This window comes from Phyllobates terribilis, unplaced genomic scaffold (genome assembly GCF_046119375.1).
Source record: "Phyllobates terribilis strain yellow unplaced genomic scaffold, ASM4611937v1 Scaffold_1__5_contigs__length_1240528914, whole genome shotgun sequence".
In the NCBI taxonomy this organism is placed as follows: Eukaryota; Metazoa; Chordata; class Amphibia; order Anura; family Dendrobatidae; genus Phyllobates; species Phyllobates terribilis.
Window position 1 is genome coordinate 899,194,371 of NW_027362761.1, and position 22,016 is coordinate 899,216,386.

Below are 22,016 nucleotides of genomic sequence, written 5' to 3' on the forward strand. Positions count from 1 at the left end.
TAGATCCTCGCTACCGGGACAACTTACAAAGCCTCATAACACCGTTGAACCGGGAGCGTAAAATGCGGGAGTACCAAGAGGCACTGGTGCATTCCATCATGTTCTCCATTCCAACCGAGAGCAGTGCTGCTAGTGCTTTACAAAGCAGCTCAGTGCGTCAAGGCAGTGGAGGAAGCTCTGCACAAAGAGGGAGCAGAAGCAGCGCCTCAGCACAAGGTAAGACCAGTATGGGCCCAAATGTGGCAACGTTTTGTGTCCCCGCCGCCACAAATGTTTACACCATCACAGACGGCTCCAGTCAGCAGGAGGCAACGTTTCCGTCAGATGGTGACAGACTACATGTCTTGCCCTCTCAGTGTACTCCCAGACGGCTCTTCCTCCTTCAAGTTTTGGGTGTGTAAGCTGGATACATGGCCAGAGCTTAGCCAGTATGCATTGGAGGTGCTGGCTTGCCCTGCTGCTAGTGTATTATCGTAACACGTCTTTAGTGCCGCAGGTGGTGTACTAACAGACCGTCGCATGCGCCTATCCTCCGATAACGATGACCAGCTTACTTTTCTGAAAATGAACAAGGCCTGGATCTCGCATGAATTTGCCAGTCCTCTTCCAGAATAAATAATTGGTTGGCAACAGTATCCAGGTCTCCTGTTGTGTTCATGTTTCTACCACCTGAACTGTAATCCCTGAGCTACAACACCGCCAGTTGCTGCTCAGAAGTGCCGTCTGCACAGTCAACGCTTGGTCCAGTGTTATTGGGGTTCAGCAACGTCAGCTGTTCCCCTGCTGTGTGTCCGGCAAATTCTCCTGCTCTGTCCACATTCACACTACTACAGATTTTAAAGTTGCTCCAATTAGGCCTCGGGCTCCTCTCTGTTTTCAGTATTATCCCTGAGCTCCAACACCGCCAGTTGCCGCTCAGAAGTGCCATCTGCACAGTCAACACTTGCTGCCGTGTTATTGGGGTTCAGCAACATCAGCTGATCCCCAGCTGTGTGTCCGGCAAATTCTCCTGCTCTGTCCACATTCTCACTACTACTACAGATTTAAAACTTGCTCCATTTACACCTTTGGCTCCACTCTTTTTTCAGTATTTACCCTGGGTTACAGCCCCGCTAGCTGTTTCCCGGCAGTGTCTTTGGCACGTGTACTCCCTCCTGCCCAGCCTTGTTCCAGCACGCCAGCTGTTTCCGGGTAGTGTCAACGTCTCTTTGCCTCCAATACGTTGTCCTGTCGTGTTGCGGTCGGGTTAGCCGACTCTATGGTGCCTGCAGTTTAGGTGACTCCTATGTGGGCTGCGGGATCTGGCAATGAAGGCTGGCTCCATAGTGCCAATAGGACAAGCACCCCCTGTAGGACTGTGGGTTTCGGTAACTCCGGACGGCTCGCGGCCTTGCAACTTTTTTTTTCATGGGTACCTTCTGCTACCCATCCGGGTTCCAGTACCGTCAGCTGGTTCTCGGCAGTGCCTTTGGCTTAGGTGCCTCCTTCTCGGTATCCAAGTTCCACCAACGTCTGCTGGTCCTTGGTAGTGCTTTCTGGCACAGGTACCTCCTGCTTAGTAACCGGGTTCCAGTACCGTCAGCTGGTCCTCGGTAGTTCCATTGGCTCTAGTGCCTTCTGCTACCCATTCGGGTTCCAGTACCGTCAGCTGGTTCTGGGCAGTTCCTCAACCTTCTTGTACCTTCTGCTACATTTCCAAGTTCAAGCTTTTTGAAATGGTTCTTGGTAATCACTCTGGATCTCCCTGACGACGACCCTGAAGACAAGGACCCTGAAGACCACCCCGAAGAAGACGACGACCCTGAAGACCACCCCGAAGACGAGGACCCCGAAGACGAGGACCCCGAAGACGAGGACCCCGAAGAAGAGGACCCCGAAGAAGAGGACCCCGAAGAAGGCGACCCCGAAGAAGGCGACCCCGAAGAAGGCGACCCCGAAGAAGACGACCCCGAAGAAGACGACCCCGAGGACCACCCCGAAGAAGACCAAGAAGATGACCCTGAAGAAGATGACCAAGAGGACAAAGAACAAGAAGACAACCACCAAGATACAGAAGAACAAGAGACAGAAAACCAAGAAGCAGAAGAACAAGAAGCTGCAGAACAAAAAGAAGAAGAACAGTAAGCATAAGACTAAAAATCAGAGCAAAAGATATTATCTAAATTATAAGCAGAAGACAACTAAGCAGTGTATGGGGGTGAGTCCGTTCCTCCTCGTGGTGCCCCTGGAAAAGACCTGCTGCTGCAGTTCAAACTGAACGCGGACAAATCCTGTTGTAAATCTTTTGTGACAGGCAGAACGAAAGGTGTAAATCTTCAAACTTTTATAGATAACTACAGGAATGCCTGTCACAAATAAGAATATGATGAAGAATATGAAGAAGAATAATAGTTGAATAAGAAGAATATGAAGAATGTAAAAAAAAAGAATAATACGAAGAAGGTGAAGAAGAAGAAGATGAAGAAGGTGAAGAAGAAGTTGATGAAAAAGATGCTGAAGGAGAAAGTGTGGGACAAGTAAAAAAGAAGGTGAAGAGCATGGAAGTAGTGAAACATAAATATCTGACAAAATATAAAAAAACTTAACATAGTCAATATTTTTGTAACTCAGAACGTCTTAAAAAAAATATTAATTCCTGCTATTCCATTTGATTGGGCTAAACCTCTATGCCTTTATTGTGTCCCCCACCTCCCCCAATACATTCTACATTATTCTTAGTTGTTTTCCTTCATGTAGAATTAACCTACAAGGAAAGAAAGGGTTTATTTTCATTCCGATATTTGTGTCCCATTGACTTGCATTGGTTTCCGGTATCGGAATCGGCGATATCCGATATTTTTTGGGTATCGGTCCGATACAATCCGATCCGATATTTCTCGATATCAGAAGGTATCGCTCAACACTAGCCCCGACAATTGAATCAGTCACTCGTGCGTGTTCTGCTGCGCTCCCTGCCCACATTCCTCTCCTATCCACAGCACCACGCCTTGCCTCCCAGTCGCACGGGTACTCTTTACCATCTTCCTTTCCCTGAGCCCGGATTTTCACCGCAGGGGGAGAGGTGCAGTCGCTCTACTGTTGTGTGTGGTTCCCAGCCATATAAAGGTTATTTATCCCTACCCAGTCATCAACCCCGGGGAGGGAAAAAAAAAAAAAAAAAAAAAAGGACATGTACCAGTTCAATGCCAGGTGATATAGGACCAATCACAGCAGCGGTTCTAGTGCCTGTCTGCCCTTCAAGGTTGATTGCGGCTGTAGACCACTTACCACGTGGTCAATGCAGCAGCAGTACTGGCGTTTCTGTCCACTTCCCGGTGAGTCAGAAGCATCGTTTACCATGCATCTCAGGGTCGCTTGGCCCCACATGACCGATTACAGCAGCCTCCCTCGTTCCCTATCCAGTGAGTCAGACGCACCATCTAGCATGTGCCCCGCGGTTGACTGTAGCAGCGGTCCACGTTTCCTGTCTGCTATCCAGTGAGTCAGACACACCATTTACCACGTGCCCCACGGTTGAATGCAGCAGCGGTTCACGTTTTCTACTCACTATCAAGCGAGTCGGACACACCATCCACACATGGCCGATCTCAGCAGCAACGTAAGTGCCTTGTCTGCATTCCGGTAAGTTACGCGCACCATCTATCTTGAACCATATGACCGGTTGCAGCAGCGGTCCATATGACCTTTACCGCTATCCAGCGGGTCAGAACCATCTGATGTATCAGACTTACCACTAAGTATCCATATCACATTACAGTCTGCAGCAGGGTCTAGGGTACTACTTTCTACCCATGGAGTTAGACCCACCATAGGATTCACACGGTTGAAAACAGCAGCGTTTCTAGTGCTCTATGCACTACACAGAGAGTCAGATCCTACTTCTACTAGGATCCTCATGGATGCTTGTAGTGTGGTCCAAAGGGTCTAGAGTGACCTCATCACATCAGCCTTTTGTCTGTTTGTTAGTACTTACCCCTCTTTCTTACAGGGATCGGCTAACACCTGGCTCTTAGCAAACTACTGCCAAGAATACGGGAGCCTCTTCGACCCTGGATCCGATTTCCGAACTTCATGATAACGAGTCCCTCCTTCGGCAAGAATTGTATGTTAGATTCGTAATTCTGTCTTCCTCCCTTACGGTGATTAGACTATGATTCTTAGAAACAACGTTGTTTCTCCAGGACAAATCATTTCAACTTACGGGGTCCCTGGCTAAGTCTCATCCTGCGGTACACAGGATCAGCACCCGTGCCCAGCTGGTCGTGTCGGTGAGTCTGTCTCTCCTTGCAGTTACCTCTACCAGGCATTTCTCCGGGGTCCTTCCTCCGATTGATCAGACATCGCTGACCATATTGCCAGAGTTGGTTCTCCCCTCAGCTGACGACATTCTCGACTTTCATCGCGATTATCTGTCATGTTGTGGCTCAATTCAAGATAAGCTGTTATACATGCAAGGATTCCCGCCCTCTCCTTTCCAAGGTGGTCTTAGTCGGTCAAGAGCTACCCAACATGCCTCAGGTTATCGGTAATTGTTTCCTTAGGCTGGTTCAGTCCTCCTCATAACAACTGGAGTCCTCATTCGTATTGTCCTCTTTCGCCATTTAGGCGTTTTTCAAAACTTGGGTTCTATGTTCAGACTTCTCTATGGTCATCTCTTCAGGGAGTTAGGGGCTTTCCTTCCGAGGTTTGCGTGGCTTACTCCAGCCACTCAGAGCTCTCCCTTCGTATCTCCCGGTTCAGTGTTGGTCATCTCCTATCCTTCCTTTCTGGATCTACGGCTCAAGTACTGATGTGTCTTCAATCGCCCTTCTTGGAAGGCTAATCTCAGAACCTACGGCTTCCTTCGCCCAGTGCTCTTGAATTTGGCTTCAGTGCTTCTCTTCTGGACTACAGAGGCTCCTGAATCTCTGCCAGCCCTAAGAGTTACCATCAGCTTAGCTTCTTCTCAGTATCTTTACAAGGATCACACATTTGGTCCAGGGTTCCTCTATTTGCTACATGCTGCAAGATTTCTTTGTACTTGTCTCGAACACCCTTTCGCCTTGGTTTGACTTTCATTAGGTCATACTCGCCACTTGTTTCGTCCCAGTCTCTAGTTTTTGGAGCACGTTGTCCCAATCCGCATGCGTACCCCCCTCCTTTCCAGAAGGGTTCTCTACTCTCATTCTAGGAACTCACCTTCTCTGACTTTCCTTCCACGTGCTCTTTCGTCTGAGCAGAATCTTAGTCTTGGCCTACTGGCGAGTTTCTACCCCCTTTTTTCCGCAAAGGATCCTTCAGACTGAAGAAGTTTTTTTTCTGATGCCTGGCATCTCCTCCCTTTTCAGGTAGGAACTTTAGTCCAGGGTCACACAGTTATTGATCGTCTGTAGGTTAATTAAGCCTCTTCACCTTCTTCAACTGGAACCCGGAGTGGTAGGTATTCTCACCTTCCCTTCCCAGACGGTTCTTGTCCATTGTTGTTTATGGTTCGTACCAAAGAGATCCAGGATGCCCTACGACTTTTTTTTTTTTTTTCTTAATGCGACTCGCTTTCGCAGCCTCCTACACTCTGATCCCCCTCGCCTTCTTATAGCAGGGAGGTAGTCTACTTTCCGACAGCTTCCTCTTGGAAACTTTTTATATCTTTGTTTTTTTCCCAAAATCCATCATCTTCGCTATTTCGATTTGACTATCCTGGTTCTCAGCTCTCTAAAGGGCCAAGTTCTGCATTATCTATTCTCTTCCAGAAGAATTTAGCTTCTCGCTTTCAGGTCAGAATTTTTCTTCGGAGAGTGGCTTACTCAGTGCTTCCATATCGAACGCCAATTGAACCCTGGAAACGCAACCTTGTTCTGGAGGCCCTCAGGAGTTCTCCCGCTGAACCATTATGAGAAGTCTCTCTGTCTCTTTCTTGGAAGGTGGTTTTTCCATGTCAGGAGAATCTCGTAGGTGGCAGTGGTTAGTTGTCCGACCTGAATGGAGTTTTCTGCTGTTTCCCTCCCCAGGGACTGCTTTGGGACGTCTCATGGTTTCCTGTGTCCCAATGAAGCGATAGAGAAAACAGGATTTTTGGTTCCTCACCGTAAAATCTGTTTCTTGGAGCCTTCTTTGGGGACACAGCACCCTCCTATGTTTTACAGATTGACTAACTGTTATAATGTTACAATTTGGATTTGTGCATTTCTCTTTAAATGTTGCTTCTCCTACTGCATGTACACTAACTGATTAACATAATGCCTGTCGGTGGGGTGTACAAGGCTGGGCAGGAGCTAAATTATTTTGTGCCTTGTGTTAGCCTCATAGTGGCAGCAGCATATACCCATGGTTTCCCGTGTCCCCAATGAAATCTCAGAGAAACATATTTTACGGTGAGTAACCAACAAAAATCCTGTTTTCGCTTCGGTATCTCAGCAAAGCTAAGGGGATTGGTGTTAGCTGAACAGGTAGTATAAATCAGGTGTATGTATATTATAAGTTAGTGTACCTACTAGTAAAACATTAAGGCAATTATTTAGAGGGAATCTATTTACAAGAGTCCCTAGGGTCAGAGCTTGAGGAGTCCCAGGTAACAACAAGACAGATATCACTAAATCATTATAAAATAGACTAGGCTTACTCTGGATTGCAGTTTAGTTTCTTCAGGTCTGCATTGAGATTTGGGGCTGGAGGTGGCAGAGATGACACAGGAAGAAGATTTCGATCTTGAATTAGGTTCACAGGTCGAAGGCTCTCGGGCTGCTGGGTTTGTTGCAAGCTTAATCCTGCTAGGGAGGCAGGTAATTGATTCATGCCACTGTACTGCTAATTCACATGGGAAAAAGAGAAAAAAAAAGCACATTCAATATCTCCCAGCAGATTACAATTATACACAATGTAACAGTGTAAAGGTTTGCCTATCGGAGGCATCTTTGCCAATGGTGGCCTTGTAATAGCTTGTTTAGACTGGCCGACAGCTCCTCTGATGTGTACGGAAAGAGGGAACCTTTTATTAGATTCATGCAGCAGAATCGGAGCTTGGCTGCGCGATTGTAGACAGGTATGTCTAACTATAAAACACTGCGTCATTCCAGAGAAACCATAGTTTGCAAAGGCAGACAGGAACTATAATAAGAGGTCGGACCTGATACCCCTCTCACCTTGTACCAGTTGACTGACAGGTTTCTTCATGTGTACACACATGGCAGAGACCTATCAATCAACTGAAGAGTGGTGGGGAGAAGCTAGCCAGGGACTGCAGTGGACTAGTCAGGCCTCTCCCTATAGTCTACGTCCGACATTATAAACTATATTTTCCCTGAAACGCCACAGAATTTCAGAGAAAGACGTACCAGGCTGCAATAGCGCAGGCAAGTTTAGATTCATGAACAACCAAAAGCCCATTAATATAGTTGTGGGTCCACAGTATTAACCCTGGACACAGCGACCCACAGAGAAATACCACTCCAAAAATTATTTGGAGTAGAAAGACCTCCCCTTGAGGAAGCGACCTTTTACTCACGCGAAACGCGCGTCGGGGCCTGTGGTGGTTCATACCCACCCGTTTTTTTACCTTGTGCCTGCCTCCACTCGGGTAAGAATGCTTATATTTCTCTGGATGCCATTGGGCAGATTATAAAATAATATATCATGGCTATATAAGCATCAATCCTCTTGTGGATTGTGAGTTTGCATACCTCCCAGTACATACCATTGAAATCACTTTAATATGTATTGCTGCTAAAAATATTTTGAAACTGGTCAAACTCCCTATGGCTAGCATTTATTTCTATCTGTCCTATCCACAACTGGTTTTATGTGTAATTTTATTGCCATACACTCCTGTGTTTTCTCCTGTTGCTACAAGTTTAGATTCATGCAGCCAATTCAGACTCGTGCAGCGCAGATGCATGGATCCAATAATTAATAGGTTCCCTTTAATAGATCCTTCCGTGTACAGAGGCTGCCATGGTTCTCAGCGGCACATCTCATTTATGCCTTATGATATGCTGAAGTGTCTGTGCCTCCTCTTTTCCTAATCACCATCCTCTGCCTCTCACTGATGTGGATGATGCATCCTGCATCATCCACATAGCACAATGTAATCTTGCGCATGCGCATTAGCACCGCAGGCCCACTTAGCTTTGCCCTATGGAGGGCAGAGCATAGGACATCAATGTGCATGCACTCTAAGACGTCATTCCATCAGGTCTAAGATCTATTTATTAATGTATGCAGTTTATTGTGTGAAATCTGGTAACAGATCCAATATATGTGAAAAACATGGCCTGTAATGAACAATATACTGAACCAACTGATCTGTTCAATTATTTTGGCTAACTGTATGATGCAATAACTTACCAAAACACAATTCTACATGTTGTGACGTTAATAGATACTAAGCAATGTCTGCCCACTACCTAACAAGATTGATAGTTTAGCTTGGATTATCTGCATAATCTATAGTGAAGAAACAAAACCATATGCCCCTGAACAATTTAATGACAGTGACACTTCGGTATAAGCTACTTTAAAAGGCACTACTCACTAAAAGGCAGAGTTCTAATGGATACTGACATTTGTACCAATAAGTGTGATCAGGATATAGACAGGCTATTTATACCAGAACATGTTCTTACAGGAGCATACTGTGGGTAATTTGGCTGGTGCACAGGAGTACTTGGCTGAGAGCTGTGGGGACTTGCTGCATTTTGATATCCAGGCTGGAGGGTTGGGTACCCATGACCAAATGGTTTAGATAGCCTAGTAGATACATGAGAAGCTGCATTAACGGGAGCCTGGATGTTTGCGGCAGCAGGCGTCTCTAGAAATGTGCAAAAATAGAAAAGGGGTTAATATCAGAAACAAATAGCGATGTCACCGAAATCCATGTGAAACACTGATCAGTGACATTTAGAGCGATATACACCTGTGTATCCGCCTCCTTCCAACACATCGTAATTTCTGGGTTCAGATGATGCGCTGCTGGTGGTGGAGGAACTTTCATCAATGCCTAAAAAAAAACAACGATTAACTGGAAATTCCACTTTGTTAGGGCTGGAGATAGCCTTTACATTTATTAATCAACCTATATTTATTTGTTTGTTAGATATGACGATATTACGAGAAATCCGATACCGATATTACAACTAGCAGGTTGTGTCGTGACACAGAAGCTATGAAGCCATATTATGTGACTGGCAGATGCAATTAAAAAACTGAACTCATTAAACACCTACTTTATGGAAACTTAACACTTCTCCAGCGATCTGCCATTCAACTGCGCAGCAGAAATACACCCAGGATTTCGTAGGGGATACTTCCACAGCACTTATAGGTCTATACCGCCTGGCAAGTGCTACTTCATTACTCTAAAAATACAGACAGGCATCTAGAAAATTGCCTCAATGACATCTAATAACTTTATATTATAAATTTTCTGCACCTTTGCCTTTAAAAGGTGCTTTTCCTACTCTAAAAGTTATCCTCAATAGGCCCAAAAAAATCATAATCACCTCCCAGACCAGTGCCACACCTCCATACCTGCTACTATGTCCACCTCTAGTGTTGGGGCATCCGGATGGTGGCAGGACATCAGCGGCAGCCCTCACATTCTGTCTGTGCCAGCTTCTTATTGGATGGAAGGTGAAAGCAACTGCCCATCTGGATTTTGATGCTGGCAAGTGACACAGTAGCAAGTACAGAAGAGGCACCAGTCCGTGAGGAGAATATATTAGGGCAGAGACACACTCACTCAGAAGCCCCTTTTACAAGTCAGAACAGAGACGCTATATACCAGTGATTCAGGTTCTGATTGACACAGGCTGCCCTGACTGTTTCCGGGGGCAGTGGGAGTGCACTGGTGGGAATCAGGAGGTACCTTTAAACGGAATGTCAAAGTAACTAACAAGTCTGAAAGTTTCTGGTGAATGATGGTGCTTTACAATTGTCATGAAAACCCTGCAGAACTAAAAACGTGTGGGCGATATACAAGATCTTCTTATAGTGACTAGCTAGATGCCTTATTATGGAACCCCTAAAATTCATAAAGATTCCCATTAGAATCGCTGCTGCAGAAACAGTCTCCCCAAAGCTCAAATTAAACCTTTTATACATTTATAGGGCTCCTAGCCCCTATAAACATCACTCATGTAGTTTACATAATTTTTTTTACTATATATGCAAATAAGGAGTCCTTGGTAGACCTCAGACGTGGCCAAGATCTCAGTACACCGTTTAGCCCCCTCACATCCCCTAACGTTGATTGTTAGCATTCACTTGGGTGCCCTACTCAAATTGAATCCTCAGCCCTGCACACACTGACACTGCAGGAGCTGAGTGCACATACAGTGTCACAGTGTCAGTGTGTGCAGGTGCATTCTCCTTCCCCTCTCCTGTCTGTAGAGGCTGCTACACAAGTTCGTACAGTAGTGGGTGATCGATGCCGGCAGGAGAGTGGGATGACCGTGTGTACACACTGACACTGGAGAAGCCCAGCAAGTGTGGGCACACTGTCAGAGTGCATTTTCATCTGCTACTGTCTTAGCTTATAGCAGCGAGCAGCCACTGCAGACAGGAGAGGGAGATTAGAACACACCTGTACACACGGACACGGTGCCTGCACTCAGTTCCCGCTGCATTAGTGCAGAGCTGAGGATTCAATTCAAGAAGCACTCCAAAGTGGATGCAGTCCGACAACATAAGGGGAGATGCAGAGGATAGTAACTGGGGGCTGAATGGTATAATGAACTCTTGGCCATACCAAGAGTACACTGCAGTCGCCTCATTTACACATCCAATAAAACTTTTGTTTTTTTTAACATTATATAAAATAAAATATACAGGTATGATTTTTTGTAGGAGCCAAATCCAGTTTATGAAAATATAAATGTCTCCACCAAATCTCAAATTAAACCAGACTCCCCTAAAATGGTTTGCCAATATCGGATGCATCTATAATAATAAATAATAATAATAAAAATCTACCAGACACCAAGATGAAAGAAACACAATCCACATATACTTGGTCTATAGGCTTACAGTAGTATTCCACCTTATCCATAATACTGAAAATGTGATGCTAGAAATGGAAAAAATATGATCTAAAATGATTGTTCCTATGTATGACTAAGATATTACGATTTCTCCTATATCAATGACTGTCCACCTTTCATAAAAGTCCCCAGCCCGCACCCATAATAAAAAGGAAGGAAAACAGGAAATGAGGCAAAAAGCTCTCTGTGTGAAAGCGTAACTTCATAGTGATGCCCACATATGTTCATTGAGGATGCCATGCCTACAATTACAAAGGTCTTTCCTAGGCCCCTGAATCTTCCTTAGTCGTATCATGAGACATTTGTGGTTAAAGATCCAGCAAAGTTGGGTGACTGGCAGCCTCATAAGAAAGCAGTAATGTCAGCTCAAGAGTCCTCTACTCCTTCAAGCCCATCATAAAAAAATTGAATTGCCTATGTTGAATGGCAAACCTGCCATAACAAAATGAGATGTTTCATTGCATGTAGAAACTAGGTGAGCTGGAGAACATACTGGGCAATCAGACAAAATGCTCATTTCTTAAATTCTGTTCACATCACTTTAACCCTGTAGCATCACAGATTGGTCTGTTTTAAAGGCCAAAACTTTATTTTTTAAACTTTTCTATTGTCACGTTCTAGGAGCCATAATTTTTTTTTCTTTCTTTGGCATCAGTCGTATGAGGGCTTGTTTGTTTTTTTTTGGGATGAGTTGTATATATCATTGGAACCATTTCAGTATACAAATAACATTTAGTAATTATATATGGGAAGGAATGTAAACACAAACAGAAATTCTGCCACTGTTTTCTGCATTTTAAGCTATTCATTGTGCTGCAAAAATAAAGTGTTACCTTTATTCTGTGGGACAGTAATACCAGATTTCCATAGTTTTAGGTTTCATTATATTGAACAATAAATACACGCAAAAAAAAAAAAACCCTTTAAATGGCATGTGCCACCTAATCTTTTAGATTTAGATTCCATCTGGAACCCAACTATAAGAGTGCTATAAAAAAAAGACCAAAAGAATGCGCATCAATGCAAGAATGACTTGCTGTACATACATTGCATCGTCTTGAATATCTTTTAACTGCTTGAGGCTATCAAAGAAGCGATTGGTACATTCTTCTGGAAGCTTCCACTTGGAAGATGATCACCATTAAAATTTTTTTTTTTTTTTAGAAAAAACTTTGGTCTCACATTAAAATAAATAAATAATATGTTGATTTCAATATATTAAGAGGATAAAAACTTGGATGGCAGTGCTTCTTTAAATAAGAGGTACACCTATTAAAAGGAACCTGTCATGTCCTAGCTACTATCTACGCTGCCCCCATAGCGTTGTTAGTGACGCAATGTGCATCACTAACAAGCTTTTTTCATTAAAATTGTTGGTATTATAATGATTTTATAACCTTTGATATACTTTGTCCTACCTGCTGTATTCAGTCATAGGGGTGTGATTCTCACATTCAGTCACTGCTGGTGCCGCCCACGTATTTGGATATTGCTCCCGGCAAGTGCTATTATAGTGGGGCGCAGGCGCATTTGTACATGTCCGGCAGCCTGCGCAGTGAGGCCGAGTGATTACCAGCTTCACTGCGCACGCGCTATGTTCCTGCACGTGCGCAGTGAAGCTGCGAACTACACAGCTTCATTATGCAGGCGCAGGACATGTACAAATGCGCATGCGCCCCACAATAATAGCGCTTGCCAGGAGCAATATTCAAATACATGGGCGGCACCAGCAGTGAGTGAATGCAGCGATCGCCCATGGCTGAATGTGAGAATCACACCCCTATGACTGAATACAGCAGGTAGGACAAAGTATATCAAAGGTTATAAAATCATTATAATACCAACAATTTTAATGAAAAAAAGCTAGTTAGTGAGGCACATTGCATCATTAACAACACTATAGGGGTAGTGTAGATAGTAGCCAGGACGTGACAGGTTCCCTTTAAATAGAGCCTTATGGATATACATATAGGGCTAACAATGCGTTGAACAGAGCCTTAGAGCCCCTCTAACACACACTAAAGTTTGTGAACCAGCTGATATAGGCAGGATCGGCTGACAGTCTAATGTGTATGGGGGCCTCTTGACTCTCCCCAACACATGATGTCGAGAAGATAAGAGTTGGACAGTTTGAATTGACGCTCTACCCTATTGTTCTTCAGGAGAAAAGGAGATGATAGTCTTTCCGCAGCATCCATCTTCTGGCACAGTTAGGAGAGATAGGTGACGGTGAATGAGTGCTCGGCTATGTGTGTATATACATACAAACACATACATACAGTGGGGAAAATAAGTATTTGATACACTGCCGATTTTGCATGTTTTCCCACCTACAAAGAATGGAGAGGTCTGTAATTTTTATCTTAGGTATACTTCAACTGTGAGAGACAGAATCTAAAAATAAAAAACAGAAAATCTCGTTGTATGATTATTACATAATTAATTTGAATTTTACTGCATTAAATAAGTATTTGATACAATAGAAAAACAGAACTGAATATTTGGGGGACCTTGAAATGCTTCTTACGGAGCCACTGCTTATTTGCCCTGGATGTGTGTTTTGGGTCATTGACATGCTGGATGACCGAGCCATGACCCCATCTTCAATGCTCTTACTGAGGGAAGGAGGTTGTTGGCTAAAATCTCACGATACATGACCCTATCCATCCTCCCTTCAATACGGTGCACTCATTCTGTCCCCTTTGCAGAAAAGCACCCCCAAAGTATGATGTTTCCCCCACCACGCTTCACGGTTGGGACGGTGCTCTCGAGGTTGTACTCATCTTTCTTCCTCCAAACACGGCGAGTGGAGCCGATACCAAAAAGTTCTATTTTGGTCTCATCTGACCACATGACCTTCTCCCATGCCTCCCCTGGATCAATCAGATGGTCATTGGTGAACTTCAAATGGGCCTAGACATGTGCTGGCGTGAGCTGGGGGACCTTGCGTGCCCAGCAGGATTTTAATCCGTGATGGCGTATTGTGTTACTTCCATTTTCTAATAATTGCGCCTACAGTTGTTGTATTCTCACCAAGCTGCTTCACTATTGTCCTGTACCCCATCCCAGCCTAGTGCAGGTCTACAATTTTGTCCCTGCTGTCCTTAGAGAGCTCTTTGGTCTTGGCCATGGTGGAGAGGTTGGAGTGTGATTAACTGAGTGTGTGGACAGGTGTCTTTTATACAGGTAACGAGTTCAAAAAGGTGCAATTAATACAGGTAATGAGTGCAGAGTAGGAGTGCTTCTTAAAGAGAAACAGGTCTGTGAGAGCCAGAATTCTTGCTGGTTGGTAGGTGATCAAATACTTATTTCATGCAATAAAATGCAAATTAATTATTTAAAAATCATAGTGTGATTTTCTGGATCAAATACTTACTTTCCCCACTGTGTGTGGTTATGTGTGTGTGTTCAGACAATACACATTGGGTTTCCAAGATGGCAAGGAGGGCAATCCATTTTAGTTTGGTGGTCCTCAGGGGAAGTGTTGTAATGGTGGGCAGAAACTGCAAGTATGGTTTGCCCGCTTCCACAATCATGCCAATGTGAAGTAGAATAGAGAAACTGATGGAAAATAAACATGTGCTCAAGAGATTGCATTCAGGTTCAGCTATGAAAATATTGCAGTATGTCAGACACAGCCATGTCACAGAAGAGATCATGTTAATGATTAGGATTGTAAAAAAGCTGAAGCAGACCTGCTTCCTCATCATCCTCCTCCTCTTCCTCATCATCTGAGCTGGATGACAAGGGAGTTGGTGCAAAGTTAGCTTGATTATTGACATATCCAGCATACTGCATGCCTGCAAATTATAGAAAGTACAAGAGAAGTCAGACAGGCAGGAAATCACAGCAGACAGGACAGAAGACTCACACAACGTCAGCTCTTCATCATAGCACTGAAAACCATGCCGCCATGTCCCCGAGGCTCTGCGATGGCAGGTATAAAGCTTCCCCAGCAGGAGAGCCATTATTGTAAAGAGTACCAGGCAATTCCATTATACCAGGAGTAGAGAGAAGGTCCACTCTTTCTCCTTTGTCTAGTGACTTCAGAGCAGCAACCATTTCTAGAAAAGAGACCTTTTTCCTAATCCTGGATAGCTGAACTATTTATTGGGGGGGGGTGTTCAGCCTCTGAATGTTTCAGGGGTATTCTCGTTTCGCCATTTATGGCTCAGAGGGAAATATTTGTCTATCTTTTAGGGAAACAGATAAACTCCCATTCACCTTTATCGAATTTATACAACCAATTTGACAGTTTTATTACATGAGAGGAATGTGTAAGAAATAGACATTCCTCACATGTATTAAAACTGTCAAACAGTCGCAAATCATGCACACGGGAGCGATTCAACCATATCACCGAGCAGCTGTAAATACTCGGAGCACGGCCCGAGCATACTCGCCGAAAGGGTTAACAGAACATACTCGCTCAACACTAGTTACAGTTATCGGTATCTGTAGTGTTTGTAAATATGAAGGAAACCTATACCTCCAAGGATTTTTTCTATAAGCTCTGAATAAGTCCCAACTTGGGCTGTAAATATTTCATACATCAGATAAAGACTGCACATAATTTAATTAATAAGATTCTAAGAGATAAAATAAATGAGTAATTTTTCTTTCCTGGAAGGATAGAGGTATCCATCGGTTCTCTTCCATCACATATACCAATTTACATACCCCATATAACCAAAAAGTGAACAAGGCTGCCAGCTCCATTAAAGCACCACTCCAGCATTTTTTTTTTTCAATGCTGGAGTGGCGCTTTAAATGTAAGCCCCCTGCCCGTTCTTATACTCTCCTTCCGGTAGCTTCACCTCTTACAGATGCTGCTCCGTTCCCGCAGGGCCATCTTGTGAACTTAACCTCTGACTGGCCGGAAGTCAGAACCTATGTCACAAGAGCTCAATGCAAGTCTATGAGAGCAAGCATGAGGCACTCATAGAGATGTACTGAAAAGTGACCTCCGCAGCGCTCCATGAACCACTGGAGCATATCACTTTTCGTCAGAGACTGACGGAAGCGACGCTGGAAAACAATGAAGGCGGCGGCCAGCGAGTATGGGACAGGGGAATTACATTTAAAATACCACTCCAGCAGTGCAATTCTAAAAAAACAATGGAGAGGTGCTTTAATGGGTTCAATCAATTCAAGACTCAAATTAAAATAAAACAAGACAGTCACTCTTCTCCTGTATTAGCGCCGCCCCAGTGACTTTGGCGCTGCTATTCCCAGGGGGTGACATCACTTGCCCGCTACAACCAATGTCACAACAATCGATGGCCACTGTTTGGATGCTGCCTTTACTATTTTATCAGAGAAGACATTCACGGTATATTGAAGCGCTACCACCAAACAGGAACTACCGATTGGTTGTAGTGGCAGACGGTGACAATTTGACGTCACCCACTTGGAATAACAGTGCTGACATCACTGGAACGTCTCCACAGCGGAAGGTGAGCTTCGACTTTTCATTGTAACTTGGGTCCCCCCTCTTTAATCTGTCAACAATTGTATGTGAGGAATCCCAGTATCTTCCATAGGTCAGTTCAATATTCTACAAGTTCATGTATGCTGCTAACACAAAACACTTTTCTGTGTATTTTTGTTAATACCTTGTTGCACAGTTGGCTGAGCTGTATGTGCCGAAGCCCGCGGAGAAGAGGATCCCGATGACTGGTTTGCAGAAGGCGGATATGTTGCCATTGAGTTAGGAGCTGATACAGCCGGACTAGCTTGTCCACGATCTGATGTCTGTCCAGCTGCAGCAAATGCAGAAGACACTGGGGGTTAAAAATAAGAAAAAAGTTAGTTTTTTAACCGACTACTGAAAGCACTAAAGTGTATAGTATTTTTATTCCCCCAACAAGACATATGCATCTATGGAAAGCCTTCGCTTTGAATCCTCAATTAGGCCATGTAGTGTAAAGGGTGCACTTTTTTGCATTAAATTTGCTGTAGTTAACAGCTGAAGATATGGGAATGAAATGTCATGTCCACTGTGGGATTAAAGATGCTGCTGAACTGCACATTTTTGGTGAATTTTTTTCCTGATAGGAGTCTATGGAGAGCCTGAAAAAATGCAAGTGTAACTTTGTGTAGAATTGCAATGTTAGAGCGCTAAAAATACATTTGTGCCAAAAAGCGAGGGAAAGTACAACAAAAACGTAATAATCAGAGCAGATTGCAATTGTGTATTTTGGTGTAGACACAGAAAAAAGCATGGAAAATGCAGTGTTTTTGCACATGGGAGCTAACACTTTAAATTTAGATCCAGATTTTCCATAGCAATTTAGAAAAAAAAAAATAGCAGGATCGTGAACAAAATTTACATCTTCACACTTTCCAGCCCTTTTTTTAAAAAAAATTCAGTCTGTCACTAGGTTTTTCCTGCTCAGAGCTGCATGATATAGGGGCAAAGACCCTAATTCCAGTGATGTTTCACTTACTGGCGGTTTTCTGACATTAATTTTCTCTGCTGCAATTCTAGCAGTTCTCTGAATGCGGAGACCCGTATAACCCCACCCACATCACAGATTGGCAGCTTACTGTCCATGTACTGTGTATGCAGAAAGCTGCCAATCAGAATATGGAGCACTACATGGCAGTAGGGTTATTAGTTCTCTAGTGATAATCTCCTGCTGATACATTGCTGGAATCAGGGTATCTGCCCCTACATTATGCTGATCTCAGATTAGATGGCAAAAACCTGGGGATAGATTCACTTTAAGGTATAGAATACCCTTCATGCTGCCCAGCAATGCAGTTATTCCCAATTTCCAAAAACCGTAATGTATCAAATGTTTTGTTAAACTCAAATGAAATAAAAAAAGCTAAATATAAACATTAGTATTGTGGCTCATAGCTGAAATATTACTACCAACATGTAAGCAATGCCTATATTGGCACTAACTCCTATTACCCCAAATCCTTATGGTCTTCTAAAGACGTGCCTCTGATGAAAAGTTGTAACCGGAGAGGCTGAGCCACATCTTGCACTTCTAAAGTGCTCTAATTCTCAGGCCTTGATCCACTTCAGGTCATTTTGAAGATGTAATCCACTGCAGCTTACCCAGACACTGGCTCAGCTAATGCCTTACACATCTGTCACCTAGTCATTGGATAGGCATCTGCCAGAATCCCTAACAAGCTGTCCTGACCTGAAGATTGAAGACGGTAAAGTGCCAAATTCAGTATGTAAACAGCTTATCTATATCAAGACTAGACAAATCCCAGAAGGCAGGTAGGCAACGCGCCTAGAAAAGTCTACGTGCCAGGCCCTCAGCTATAAAGTGTACCTCGAATGAACAGCTACACGTATTCCTACATTTACTGAACTTTAATCAGGAAAATGGCATGAGACTGTGACAAGGACACCCCGTATGTGCCCAGTCGCAGGGTCTCTATTGATAAGGGTGAGAGGTGGAGGAGCAGTGTGGTCACCATCACCTATCCCAGGTCTGGAACCTTGATTGTAACTTCATTGATTGTGATCAATCTGGTCTCTAACCATACTAGACCATTACTTCTTGGAGACCTACAATACCGTGTATTAGGGAGCAATACAGATCTGGCTCTACAGGTCTATACTCTGTTCATGATCTTAAATATATGATATGGATTGCTTTCTGTTATACAATGGATACTTTTTTAGTTGTTGATTTACTTATACGTCCATAACATGAAACCTTTATGAAGCGTTGTCCTCCTGCTCCTTCACCTCTACAAATGGTATGGTTTCAATCATAAGTCTGTGTCATATATATGTTTTTTTAGACTCATGGACATGTAAAGAGAACATGTCAAGATATACATGCATGCAGTCCGATCTGTGGATGGCACGGTATAGAGGAGGAGAAGCTGAGAAGAATGATCTAGGTTTGTTGGAAAAGATTCAGTATAAAGCCTCATCTAGATGTCCGTGTTGGAATACATAAGGCTGTCAAGTTCAGGTCAGGCACTTGGTTAGTACTGAGAGTCCACCCCACTGCTGTGTGAGAACCGGATGTCTGAATGTGGCTTCACGTGTATGTATACGAGTCCAGTGGGCGGTGCTATTCAGTGTTTGACAGTCTTCCCTGTATGACTATGCATGCAGAGATGTCTGTATAGGAATAGGACCCCCCACTGGACTCATACATACAAACACCAGGATTTCAACAAATAAAATACAAGTTAACATCTGTGGAACACGGTCCATGTACGGATGCATAGACTGGCTGCAGGTCTCCTACCCTGAACTTGACAGCCTCATAGGAATATGGTCGACCCCAACCCCGTCAGAGTATCACGGTGCGTGCATGGACATCTGAATGAAGCTTAGCTTGTATTAAGTTAATGAGGGAAGACTGTCAATCACCGAGTAGGACCAGCCACTGGATTCCTATACATACAAACACCGGGCATTTCTATGAATAAAATGCAAGTTTAACAAACTTTTCCCACTACCATGTGTATCAACCTGACCTTCTCCTCCTGCTCTATAACATCCTGCCTGCAGATCAGACACTATTATCACATGACAAGCTCCATTTAACATGTCTGGAACAAAACATTTGTGTTTGTATGGTCAATTAGTTTATGTACCATTGTATTGGTGTGGGGGTCTTTTTATCAGATATTCGTTATATTGTGTGTGCCCAACTATCAGCTTCAATGCTTTGTTTCAGGCATTTAATTCTTATATATTGGTCTCAAGCTGTACTGAAAGTAGGCTTCCTACTAAAAGGTCTATAGGACATATTCTGTCCTGTCAATGATCATTGATTATCTAGGTCCATCTTGAATGCATGTTGCAGAGTTTTCTCCTGGGTTCATTGCCCTGTGTTGTGCCAAATGTTATTCTGTATGGAAAGTAGTGGTGTCTGACTTGTGTGTCAGGCTGGGTGACATAAGAGAATTAAGGCTGACCGCTAAATATAGACAATTGCTGCAAAACCTTGGGTGACTGCTACAAAGTACTACTGTTTGGGTGGGAGATGGGGGGGGGGTGTAGGTGACCTGTTCCAAAAATGCACCAACTCAATGGCCTCCAGACGAGCCAAGATAGGACCTGATAAAGGAACACTTTCCTTCCATCAAGCTACCATCTTCTAAACATTGCTGTGTGTTGCCTGTTACTTTAAATACCTGCGGCCACTATAAATTTTGCCTGAAGAAGTAGGTGCAGTGAGAAGTGTTAGTATCTTGTCTGTGAAACCACGACAAATAACCCACCCAGCTACTGGCACTGCTTCAGGCAGAAGTTACATTGGCAGCACATTAGATTTGTGGCTAGGACCTTCCTTATTCAATAGTTTAGAAAGTGTACTGTCTCAATCGCATGTAAACCCCCCTATACTTTCATTATAGGGGGCTCAAAATCAGTAAGGGTATGCTCACATGTAGCATTTTTGAGTCCCTTTCTTCTGCCTCAAAAACACAGATTAAAGCTGGAAAACTCCCCACTCACCCAAAAAAAGGCATCACAGGTTAAAAAAAAAAAAAAAAAAAAAAAAAAAAAAACACAACACGTTGGGAAATGCAGTGTGTGAATGAGATTTTAGATATCTCATTAATTTTGCTGTTACTATAAAACGCAGATTTTTTTTCCCCCATATGAAAAAAAACGAACAAAATAAATGAATGTAAAAACGCTACACGTGAACAAGCCCTAATACATTTTCTAGGAATAGATAGTAACCATTATTTCCATAATGACTGACATGGGAGAATGTAGACACCCGAGCCTGTTTTCCTAGCAGGCGATATTGCATCATTGTACTAACTCTTGTTCTCGGTCATTTCCTTTGGGAATATAACCTACATAAGACACCTGCACACACAACCCCACACCACTCATATCACAAAACCACAAGTTTCTGTTGGAGGTTACAAAGCAACTAAAACAGTTCACGTCAGACAAACATTAACCTCTCGCACATCACAAAGCCAGTCTGTAAGGTGTATATAAAAGGGCAGTTCCCAGCTCGGACATACGATATGGCGTAAGTGTCTGGTAGATGCCCCAACTCAGGGACCCCCATATAACTCCAGGCAGAAAATGAATGGAGAAGCAGCTTCGCATATGGTCAATCAATTGCCTTCAATGGGAGCTATGGAAGCTAGCGGAGACCCACATCTATTAGATAGTTTGGCCAGTATCCTCTGAATAGGCTATAAATGTCTAAAATTAGAAAACCCCTTTAAATCTAAAGGAAATGTCATTCTTGGCCACAAGAGGAATATATCCGATGATAACATTTCACTTGCATAATTCTTCGGCAGAAATCCCTATTCTCTGAATGCCCTCTCTTTATAGCTATGTGACATTTTCCAGGACGTCGTGCATTCATTGTCTCGCTGTGAACACACAGGGGCTTGTTCAGCAGAGAGACTATTGCTCCCTCCCACCTTTTACAAATGCTGCCCCCCTCCGCTCCAGGCGGACTACGGTTTCCCCAAATACCATGTTAAACATCTTAAAATACCTCATATAGTAAGCTTTTTTTTTTTTTGCAAACGACAGAGCCCAACTTTAGGGTAAGGTCTCATGTTTAGGGAAGACCCGGAGAGAAAATCCCTGCAGTTTACAGCCTTCACATTGGAGGATTAATCACTCCTATAAGTTCTGCATACCTATAGAATAATGCTGTAATATGGCATCTGATAGAGCAAGCAATGAAAGCAAACCTCTATATAAAGATAAAAGGAATAGCACCCCCTATAGAGATTTATGGGTACAATACTTCCTTGAGATTGTACTGAGCAGTAATACGATCATTTACATTAGTCCTATAGCCCCCCAAACACATAAAACCAGTGTCAGCCGGACCCACCGATATCGACAGATTCAGCCAACATTGTTATGAATATGGGGACTCCTGATTGATGAATATCGGGGAAGTAACAGACGTGCCTGTTTTCGTATTGCTGATCGTTTGTCCTCCCTAAGGTAAGCTGCATCCAGACAAGTCTGGCAGCGGCTCTTCCATAGATACAGGAGGGAGAACTCCGGTGTATGGC

At 43.6% G+C, this 22,016-nt stretch overlaps 1 protein-coding gene across 3 annotated transcripts in view; it reads right to left on the minus strand.

The window, feature by feature from the left end:
* SEC24B (SEC24 homolog B, COPII coat complex component) overlaps nt 1-22,016 on the minus strand; it is a 110,151-nt gene that overhangs the window by 63,844 nt on the left and 24,291 nt on the right. The window contains exons 3-7 of one of the 3 annotated variants that reach the window (XM_073640925.1): nt 16,628-16,795; nt 14,708-14,812; nt 8,888-8,971; nt 8,598-8,782; nt 6,599-6,780 (exon numbers count right to left, since the gene is read on the minus strand). In XM_073640925.1, the coding sequence (XP_073497026.1) occupies nt 6,599-6,780; nt 8,598-8,782; nt 8,888-8,971; nt 14,708-14,812; nt 16,628-16,795 (724 nt within the window). Of the gene's footprint in view, nt 1-6,598; nt 6,784-8,597; nt 8,783-8,887; nt 8,972-14,707; nt 14,813-16,627; nt 16,796-22,016 lie in introns of all 3 variants that reach the window. The other 2 variants (XM_073640915.1, XM_073640933.1) reach the window with 2 other exon arrangements.